General features: G+C 44.6%; 2 protein-coding genes across 6 annotated transcripts; one reads left to right on the top strand and one right to left on the bottom strand.

The window, feature by feature from the left end:
* Positions 1-372: 372 nt before the first annotated feature.
* Positions 373-4,605, bottom strand: LOC115171592 (protein YIPF1). Its single transcript, XM_029728567.1, has 9 exons — positions 4,356-4,605; positions 3,957-4,022; positions 3,645-3,793; positions 3,433-3,513; positions 3,190-3,277; positions 2,873-2,989; positions 2,519-2,685; positions 2,079-2,261; positions 373-1,726 (listed from the first exon to the last, which is right to left on the bottom strand). Exons 2-9 carry the CDS (start codon positions 3,985-3,987, stop codon positions 1,640-1,642), a joined length of 903 nt encoding a protein of 300 aa, XP_029584427.1. The 5' UTR covers positions 3,988-4,022; positions 4,356-4,605; the 3' UTR covers positions 373-1,639.
* Positions 4,606-4,640: 35 nt separating this feature from the next.
* Positions 4,641-7,283, top strand: LOC115171593 (mitochondrial import inner membrane translocase subunit Tim29). Of its 5 annotated transcripts, none has more exons than XM_029728570.1 (3): positions 4,641-4,721; positions 4,993-5,145; positions 5,657-7,283. In XM_029728570.1, the coding sequence occupies exons 2-3, from the start codon at positions 5,037-5,039 to the stop codon at positions 6,304-6,306; spliced, it is 759 nt and encodes a 252-aa protein (XP_029584430.1). In that variant the 5' UTR covers positions 4,641-4,721; positions 4,993-5,036; the 3' UTR covers positions 6,307-7,283. The 5 variants fall into 5 exon arrangements, with proteins under 5 accessions (XP_029584430.1, XP_029584428.1, XP_029584429.1 ...); XM_029728568.1 differs by having other exon boundaries at positions 4,962-5,145; XM_029728569.1 differs by having other exon boundaries at positions 4,668-4,721; positions 4,965-5,145.
* The last annotated feature ends 3,462 nt before the right edge of the window (positions 7,284-10,745 follow it).

Here is a 10,745-nt window from a genome sequence, read left to right as displayed (position 1 = left end):
ATTAATGTCCAAGTGCACACAAAGCAACTACCTCTGGAGTGCTCGGTTGTCCCATAAATCTCAGGGATCATTGCTGGGCTAGCACCTCTGAGGCTTCAGGACAAACAAGAATCCATGTTTTCTACGTACAGTAAGCAGAGCACTGACAACTTGAGTGCTGGAACCAATGCTGCATACCTGGGATCTCTCAACTTCCTCATATGAAATAGTAGATATTTCGCAGCCTTCATCTCCAGCCCCTAGTTGTGCAGGCCTTTGTCCCAGCCCAGTACCTACCAACTAATTAAATCAGATGTGGTAGTGCTGGACTGGAACAAAAGCCTGCCAAGACATAGCCCTCAGGCTGTAGTCAACACCAAGAAGACGAAGCAATTCAGACTAGAATGACAGTTTATTCACACAAACCCAGAAGTCTAAACAAAGAGGAAATAAAAGGCAACACAGGAAAGAATAAATAATTAAATACACTGACAAGCCCTTTCCTTAATTTACAAGTCCATCTACAAAAAGAAAGTGTGGATACATTAGTCAGCACAGTACTACACATGTTCCAGGTCACAGGAGTGGTTTGAGTTCTAGAACAACCCTTTTCAATCTCACAGTTCGGAGATGTACAATCTCACCCACAGAGGGCTGGCATGGGTGTAGTAGGCCTTGGTTCCAGCCAAGCTGTAACATACCTGTTGATCCAACTCATCAAAAGGTTTGATTGTAGACTGATCGGTAGAGTTGGGTGTTTTTGCTTGGCTGGAACAAAAGCACGCACCTTTATGGATAAGGTTGGCCACCCTAGTAGTTAAACATTCATACAGCATTTCCCTTCAATAGGCGCATCTCAAGATCAGACTGCAGCTGAGGAGTTCAAGTCTATAAAGAATTCCTTTCCTTGATCTGCACTGAGCTGGGTAGAGCAGATCTCATGCTTCCTCCTTTCCTATGTTTTTTAGTGCAGATAAAAGTAGAGATAAGAGGAAGTCTCTTCCGACTATTGAGGTGCACCCAACTTCTCCATGATAAATATTTATGTATTGCAATAAGCAAGACATTTCCCCCAATGCAATCCTCATAACCCATAATTAGTTTATACTCATAGGCCTCTATCCTTGTGATAACATATGTAGTCAATTGCACAGCACTTAATGGGCTGCTGGTCCAGTTAAGTCCATAATGTACTAGAGTAGGGCTCCCACACCCAGAACCTCCAACATTATGGGTACCTTTCTGACCACTTGTCGGTCCTCTGTGTATGCTTATTATTGGTTAGAGCATCAGTATGCAGGCCCTACTTTGCTACATCTCCTTCTCTGATCTGAAAGGACTGGATCATGTGTGACCCACTGAGCTGAAAACTCAAAACAACGTCCACACGGGGGTCGTAAACTCTGATTTCATCCAACGTTTCCCTCTCGACTCATATCGTCCTACTCACACGACAACAATGTAGTTAGTCAATGGTGAGATCGCTATCATCCGTTTGGCAGTTAGCCAGCTAGCTACTATTCCAATGCTCAGAGTAGGTAACAAAAGCCTAAACCTTTTATCTAGTCCTTTCAGATTCCCCAGTGGTCTCAAACATTGTGACTATGAGAAGAGGGCATTAAGTGTTTGGACACATCTCCCTCCCTCTGGTTCCTCTTGGTCAGTGGGTCTTGGTCAATATTGCTGCTGTGTGGTTGGGTGCGAGTGTAGGAACTGGTGTGAGAGTCGCTGTCTGGAAGAAATACATCTGAAAGACAGCATAGAGGGGAGACGGATATAAAGGGTTAGAACCTTAACGTGATTTAACCAAGAACTATGAGGTTTATAGCTAGCCATAGACTATGAAGTAGGGTGATGAATGAGACATGAAACATTTCCCCTGAGGCGCATACAGCTGAGACATTCCCATTTAGATTATGATTAGGGCCTGGTTCAAACATTTTTAAAGTCCATCCTTCCCTGGATAAGTGAAATGAGGACTCTACTTTCTATATTCATGTCAAGACCATGATTACTGCTTCTTCAAAGTATTTGAACAGGGCCTAGGAGGATGGGGCTAGGTAACTTCTACCCATAGCACACTTATAGTGGGCTCTTACCTTGCAGCCAATTGATAGCAGCGCATGGAGAACGACGATTGTTGCCACGGTGGCAAAAGCAGTCACCTTGGTGTCATCGCGGACAACGGGCCAGAAGGTGAGGACCAGGACCGAGCCAGAGATCACCATGGCGACCAGGATGAGGAGCCATCGGAGCCATTCGAATGGTAAGATCCACAACACCTGAGAGGGAGGTGATTGGTTTGTTGCTTGAGAATAAAATGTTCTGCATTAATTGGTTCAGATTGGGTCCCAATCAGATAGTATATTTCTATGATGAACAGGGTCATATTCACTAGGCACAAAAACAAAACTATGAAACCGTAAAGTAGGTACCATCTGAACTTCATTTTCCATTGCAAAACATTTAGCTAGGGGGATGAATGTTTTGCTAGCTGAATACGACCCAGACATTCACTAGTGTGTGTCTGCTGACTCACTGAGGTGGGGATGTAGATGAAGAGGGAGTAGCCGTAGACACACACCGTCTCCAGGAAGGAGTAACCACTCTGCTGCCTCTCCTCCCTCTGCCTCCAGGTCAGGAAGCCCCATACACCCAGGGGCACCAGCCAGGCATACAGGAAGATCACTACTGCAGCTATCGTCACTGAGGGAGTGAGAAAAAGCAAGCAACATCAACACTGCTTTTTGCACGTAATATAACATGGTCTTGAAAAAGGCCTCTGTGCTGAAACGTAAAGATAAGTCAACAATCCCCTTTTTTTATGTCTATAAAGCAAATCTCACATGAAACCATTGAGAAGGAGCCAAGCTGTAACCCCCAGGTACCATACCTCTGTGGAACTGGGGTCTGTAGTGGTAATGGATGCTCCCCAGAGGGTTCAGGAAGGTGGACAGGTTTCCACTGATGGCCAGAGAGAACACTAGCGTCACGCAGATCCAGAAGGGACCTGGACATACGGGGGACCAAGAGGTAAGGTTAGTCTGGTTAGAGGTGGTTCACATTACAACCCAAGATATGCAGAGTTTGGCAAACTGTCTTCCAGTTTTACGGCAATAAAAGTTAACATTCTAAGGTCCATTCTAATTCAGATCTAACTATCTAGGAACAATTGTATCTAAGCTATAGTGGCGATTTGTGTCCCATTACCGTATAAATCCGGACTCGACTGGAGGGTATGTTTGATGAAGTTCCGTCCTGGTAAAGGCATCACTGACCCCTTGACCCTGTCCAGCACCTGCATCCCATGACAGGAAGTCAGTCAACCAATGGACATTGTACAGCAACTAACACCACTACATTTACGGTTTCTCTATGGCTGATGTTAAACAGCAACATATAGGCCAGTCTCATGAGTGCAGATTATACTGTGTTATTTCAAGCATATTGTACCTGCATTGTATCCACATTGAAGAATGACTGGTAGTACTCAAAGGTCCAGAAGCCGCTAGTTTGTTTCTCCCCTCTTAGGAGCTGTAAACAGTAATGCCAATCAGTTATCCCCATATTGCTTGGTTTTTGGCTGTTTGGGAAAACGTCATTACAAAGGCAAAATTAAAGATTATCAATGGAGCGATATGATTGGACTCATTCATCGTCCTGACCTCTGAACTCTCCTCCTGTCCCTCATCATCGGACATGTCCAGTTTGATGTCCCCAGTGGCACCGGCCGGGGCCGTACTGCTGGAGCCAGACATACTGAGGGTGGAGGCCCCAGGGTCTGCTAACAGCAGGTCAGTGGCCTCCTCAAACTCTAGAGGAGAAGAAGACAGAGGTTAGAGTGAGGGAATGAGAGAGAGGAGGTGCGGGACAGTGGCAGTGAGATATGTAGAGACAAGGAGAGAGGGGAAGAGTGAAGAGGAGGTGAAAGAGGATAAACAGAGAGAGGAGGATGGGAGCCACTCCATGAGCCTCACCTTGGAACTTCAGATCATCTGGACTCGCCATAGTAACTCTGGAAAGATGACCACCTCATGCAAGACCTGGAAGGAGACGATAAAATGTACTCTTAACTGTTGTCTGACGTATGGCAACAGTCTGTGTTCTTCTCCCGGATAGGGTACCCAGCTAGCTTTTGCTACATATGGACAAGATGTTCTCTTTGTTGGCTGCCTTCTAAAGCATACGTAACAGCATGTGTAGGCATGCGACATCGAATATGCAGGTGCAATTGTTTTATCTGACAAATGACAGATTGTGTTGATCTGTTTGGCAGGCTAGCAGTCTGTGTCATGTTTATGCCTATAGTTTACTGTAACTCTAGCTAGCTAGCTTCAGATTTAGTCATATGTTGGCCGTCGTGATCCGAGACTTACCTGTTTGTCGCAGGTTCTGTTGTATCTACAATGCAAGCCAGTCAGCTATGTTAGAAGTGCTGACACGACCACCTCGCTAGCCTGACAGCTGTCAAGCTAGCACTGTTTTCTCGATTTATATCTCAATATCAACTCACCTAACAGCAGCACATAGTTAAATACAAAAAATAAAATGTGTACTGCGTTGGATGTCTGAATAAACTAGCTAGCTAATGGTGTTAATTTCAACTATGATGCACTAAATTCGCATTATCACTCGCCTGTTCCACGTCACCTTATGTACACAACGGATCCTGTGTTGGCTCAAGACGGATCATCGTGTTCACGTGACCAGGTACAGCCTGAAGATAATGCGACGCGCCAAATGTGAGTGTTTTCTTTGTAATATGGGTGTTATCCGAATTTTAAAAAAAACATTTGTACTTACATGATATGTATTAGTTTATAATGATATTACAGAGATTTTATGACATTATTTTTAAGCAGAACTGGATATTGGATATTTGTTGTTTTTACGGGAAAAATAATAACAATACAACTTTTCACTGATATGCCATTTTGTCTCAATAAATTCATTTTTTTCACATTGGAAATTAATGTATCAAGAAGCCCGCTGTGTTTTTCTGGTCCGTGCCAGTCCGAATGTGAACTTCCGGAACGATCGGCTTCTGTCCGACGAACATGGCTGCCTCGTGGGTGCTCAGGAGATGGTGCTCCACCACTGTAGCAGAAGCAGGAGCAGCACCCGTCAGTGGCACCCGATGGGAGAGGTTGAAAAATAGCAAATTGGGTAAGAAATCGATCTATCTCTTGGTTGCCGTGTTAGCCCACCACGCCTTTACAAACCTGAACGAATTCATGATCTTTCAATGAAGTAAGTTGTTGGAGATGAGACATGAAACATTTTCCCTGAGGTTATCAGATTATGTGACATTAGCTTCAAACAAACTGTATCACGTTGTGGCTTTTACACTAGTAAGATTTGAAAATGTACTTCATACACGTCTATTCATACACGTCTATTGATCCTTCACAGTTGCCCCTGCTTGCAATCACAGGGTGGAGGAAGGCACGTGACTGAGGTTATTGCTGTGACCTCTCTGAGACAATCCCTGTCAGCTTGGAGATGCAATACAATACAGTGTTGGCACACAAAACATTATAATTGTGTGCATGCCTATCTACCATGTCTAGGGATATTGTGGCAGTCTGTTTTGATTTTGTTTTAGTAAACCATCTATCTTATCTCGTGTGAATGCTGTCTGTCTTTTTCTCACAATTCTCTCTCCCCTCTCCATCAGGTATGTGGTTTAGTGGCATGTCCAGAGACTACAAGGAGGCATGTCGTGAGATTGTGGTGGGCGCGTGGGAGAGGCCAATCAAAGCTTCCATCTACCTGAGCCTTCTGGGTGGAGCCGGCACCTGCGTCTACACAAACCCCGACGGCGCCTCCTTTGAGACCACCGTCCTGGATACAGCCAATCAGCTCGGGCTCCTGACGCCGTGGATACGCAGTGGAACATCGGATGGGTACGTGCAGAAGCTGGCGAAGCTTCGTAACGAGGGAAGGTTACGTCACCTCAGCCTGGGAATGGTCTCACTCACCTATTTCGCCGATTACAACCCAGACGCCAGTCTTTACGAGGCCCAGTGCTCCAACCTCTCTGTCCCCTGGAGGGAGCTCCACACGCGGGTACTGGACGTTGGCTTCGCGGGTCGCTGGTGGATCCTGGACCATAAGATGAAGGACTATGATGTGAACGACGAAGAGTTCAAGCACCTGCCGCCTGCTATGGCCACCACAGTGCCCCCTGGTGTCCAGGGGGTGGAGAATAACGAGAGGCTGCACAAAGAGTCATGGATGCCTCTGAAGACGGAGGAGAATGAGGAGAAGGAAAAGGCATCGGCAGCCATAGAGGAGGAGGGAGGCAGAACCACAGGAGCTACCTGACCCAGAACCACAGGAGCTACCTGACCCAGAACCACAGGAGCTGACACTGACAGAGACTGAGACGGAGACACAGGAGTAGCAGACACAAGCTCAAGCAAAGACCTAATGTGTCATGGACCAATGGACTCACACTAGCAGGACAATGACTGGTGGACACATAATGAGATGGCTGAACAAGAATCTCTGAATGGACATATTTATTTAATGTTGACAAGATGGTATGAGAGATGTGTGTATAAGAGTACCTTCTGCACTGTGTAACGTGTTATATAGCACCCAAGCCTATTAACACTCTGGACTATAGCTACACATGACATGATGATAAAGGGTCTCCTTTATAAAATACATTTCTCTTAACAGTTTACTAATGATACTTATTTGGTATATAGTGCTCTCTACTGAGATATGATAATTGATCCCATGGTCAGAAACCTGTTAAAGAGATTCTCTAAATAGCCGCTACAAACTTCAACTAACTTGATATTCTCTGGCACTTTTGAATTCGTTTTAGCCAGTAGTTCTGAAAGTAGAGCTCACGAGCTAAAAGTGGTCCCCGGAAATTGCGTACTACGTCACATATGTGCACCATGTCATTGCTCTCGCTCTGCTGTGTGTGCATCTTGTTAGCTGTCACTCAAATGGTGAGGGGCTGAAGCTCATTAGCTAGAACTAGAATTGTTAGGGGGCTGCCCAGGTGGGGAAAATGTAGGAAAATGGCGACGCACAGCTTCCAGAAAAACAGTTGCTTTCAAACTAGAGATTTCGTGGTTAATTGAGGTGAAACAGTAATTCTGCTCATAGATTATGCATGTATGAACTACACATTGACACATCCAGCCCAAAGCGGTAGGTTTTAAAAATACTTAGAAGTCGCCAAAGTTCCGGCGCACATCTTTAACAATACAATAAGCCTCCTCTAAATGGTCTGGATTTATCATTTATGAATTATTGTCAAATTAAAGTACTATTGTAATGAATTTGAGTTTTGTGATGATCATTTACTCTGAATACCTCCCCATGATTTGATCTTAGACAAAGCAGAGGCACTATCCAGGGAAGAATATACCAAGATATTCAATTTAAGTAGAACGGGTAGCCATGTTTGCTTCCTCCAGTCCAGACTGTTTTTCAATACTTTCCTCCTCAGGACTATTGTTACAGTAGCATTAATTCTCAATGTGTGACTTCTTCCATAAGAAGTGAGTGTTTGTCTCCCTGACGTAAGTCAATCAGTGTTTTTGCCGCCGCCTCTTCCTGGGATTATAGAAGCTGTGTATTGCTGTGCTGCCCTTCAGGCAGATAGAATGGGCATCCTTTCTTCCTAATGTTTGAGAGTAATTATTCCGTTAATTGTATTGCCTTTGACCAACCTCCCCTATCATTGTGGAGCTTAACTCATTTTGTGGAAAAATCCTCTCCAGATTAATCTCTCTCATACCCTTTTATCTCTCTTTCACTCCATCTCTCTTCTCTCTCTGTTCATGTCTGTTATTGATCCTGCTGTTGTCTTGACACTGATCCTGCTTTGGCTCCAGTTACTGATCACCATCTGATCTGTAGGACAGGATCATTCATCCTGATCAGGGGCCATTCACACAGGGACAGGGAGCTATTGAGGTCTGCAACACGAGTCAAGGTGGACTAATAGTCTCTCACACAAACAACTAGACTATCAAACATGCTCAAAAAGAACTAGATTCTCAAACATGATCAAACAGAACTAGACTCAAACATGCTCAAACAGAACTAGACTCTCAAACATGTCTAGACATATACACATAGCCTACATCTCACTCAGCGCATGCCAGATGTGCATGATATCTCTGAACAGCTCAGCAACATTATTGTATCTGGATGATGGCATCTTGCAAAGCATACACACTAACAATGGCAGCAGTTATCAGAGTAAGAGTTTCAAAAGGTGACTGAGGGCCTCTGACTGTGACTGCCCTGAGGCTGGCCCCCCTTTGGATCTCCCCCCCTGAGGTTCAGATTCTTCGTAACCCAACCCCAGGATGGAACCAATGACTAACCTGAAACGGACCTTATTTTTTATTTATTTAACTAGGCAAGTCAGTTAAGAACAAATTCTTATTTACAATGACGGCCTACCCCGGCCAAACCCACATGACGCTGTGCCAATTGTGCGCCGCCCTATGGGACTCCCAATCACATCCGGATGTGATCCCGCCTGGATTCAAACCAGGGACTGCAGTGACGCCTCTAGCACTGAGATGCAGTGCCTTAGATCGCTGCGACACTCTGGAGCCCAAGGGGGTCAAAAGGTGAAACAATTGTCGTTTACAAACCACTGTTGATGACGGTCGAATGTCACCAATGAGAGACAAGTGTTCTGGATCAAAACTGCCTTAGTTGAAGGATTAATATTTTATGGTTCAAAACCCCTTGTCGATCCTAATGCTCATGAATAATACAAATTACTCAAACCAAACAGTCTTGTTTTGGGATGGATGCAGGTACTCATACACTCTGTTTATGTGTGTCAAGTCCACAGAACTAGAATGAGATTCTATTTCTATGGTAAGTCAGTATAGGCAGTGATAATACCAGTCTACAATCTATTGACTGCTAATCCATTGACTGCCGATGGTCATTCTCTCTACCACGGGTCAGTGTGGTCATTGTCAGTTTGTGTGGTCTATCAGCAGATGACCACTGCTGGTCAATCAGGCTGGTCTCATAGACTGGACATAACATAGTAAAGGAAAGTCTGGGACACTCAAATTAGTATGATATGTTAAGTTTGGTATGGTTACATAAGACAAAAGGTAAAATGGCAAAAATGTTTGCTCGCTAGCTTAACTTCCTTTCATGGGCAACGTTAGCTAGTTAACATTAACCTTCTACATCTAGCTACATATTGAACTTCCATCCTCTCAGACAAGGTATGAATTAATGGTTGGATCAGAATCACCATTATAATCATTGGCCAGTACAGAGAGTTAAGTAAAACCACAAGTCCAAATCCCTCTTTCCATCCATGGCTAATTTAGGAAAGGGAACATTTTAGCTAGCTAGCCTCCAGAGGACAACACAACGAGATGCAACAATTCACGTTGTTTTCTGTCAATGACGTATGCTCTAGACGCGATTTGATAGGAGTGAAGCCAAATCCAAACTGGCTTCTCTTGACACTTTTTTTTTTGGTGCTCCAGGACCATTCACATTTGAGCGCACTCAGTTTAGCTCAAAGCTGATAGGCTATTATTTTATCCTTTTTTTTAATCAAGGGAAGCCAAATGCTCGCTCCCTTCCCTTGCATTCAATGCTATGGGCGGCAACAATATCATACTCTTTTGGACCAGACAGCGTCAGATAGATGGCCTACACATACAGAGACGCGCTGTTTCGCCTGCTCGGATACTTTCTCCGGTGAGATACATTCAGCCTCTTGCGAATTGAAGGAAATGTATGAAACACAGAAAGATTCATTTGTATATGTAGAGTTCTTTTGGTACATTTTTGGGGAAAGCCTGGTTTCCATTGGAATCAATGAATACACGCCACTGCAACTACTTACTACTTTTGAGCTACTTTTCAACTACTTAGCATATTAGCTAACCTTAACCCTAACCCCAAGCCACCTAGCTAATGTTTGTCAAAACAACGGTAATTCATAACGTATTGTACAAATTGCAATTCGTAGCATATCGTACAAATTGTAATTTGTAACATATACAACACATGTAACAACTTCACAGATCTCCATTGTAAAGGGTTTAAACACTGTTTCCCATGCTTGTTCAATGAACCATAAACAATTAATGAACTTGCATCTGTGGAATGGTTGTTAAGACACTAACAGCTTACAGACGGTAGGCAAAAAACGTAGGACACTAAAGAGGCCTTTCTAATGAATCTGAAAAACACCAAAAGAAAGATGCCCAGGGTCCCTGATCATCTGCGTGAACGTGCCTTAGGCATGCTGCAAGGAGGCATGAGGACTGCAGATGTGGCCAGGGCAATAAATTGCAATGTCCGTACTGTGAGACGCCTAAAACAGCGCTACAGGAAGGACAGCTGATCGTCCTCGCAGTGGCAAACCACGTATAACGACACCTGCACAGGATCGGTACATCCGAACATCACACCTGCGTGACAGGTACAGGATGGCAACAACAACTGCCCGTTACACCAGGAACGCACAATCCCTCCATCAGTGCTCAGACTCTCCGCAATAGGCTGAGAGAGGCTGGACTGAGGGCTTGTATGCCTGTTGTAAGGCAGGTCCTCACCAGACATCACCGGCAACAACTTCGCCTATGTGCACAAACCCACCGTCGCTGGACCAGACAGGACTGACAAAAAGTGCTCTTCACTAACGAGTCGCGGTTTTGTCTCACCTATAGGCTTCCTCCCTATAGGCTGTCTCGTCGTTGTCGGTGATCAGGCCTACCACTGTTGTGTCGTCTGCAAAC

This window comes from Salmo trutta, chromosome 32 (assembly GCF_901001165.1).
Source record: "Salmo trutta chromosome 32, fSalTru1.1, whole genome shotgun sequence".
Taxonomy (NCBI): domain Eukaryota; kingdom Metazoa; phylum Chordata; class Actinopteri; order Salmoniformes; family Salmonidae; genus Salmo; species Salmo trutta.
This window is presented reverse-complemented; position numbering and strand designations above follow the sequence as displayed.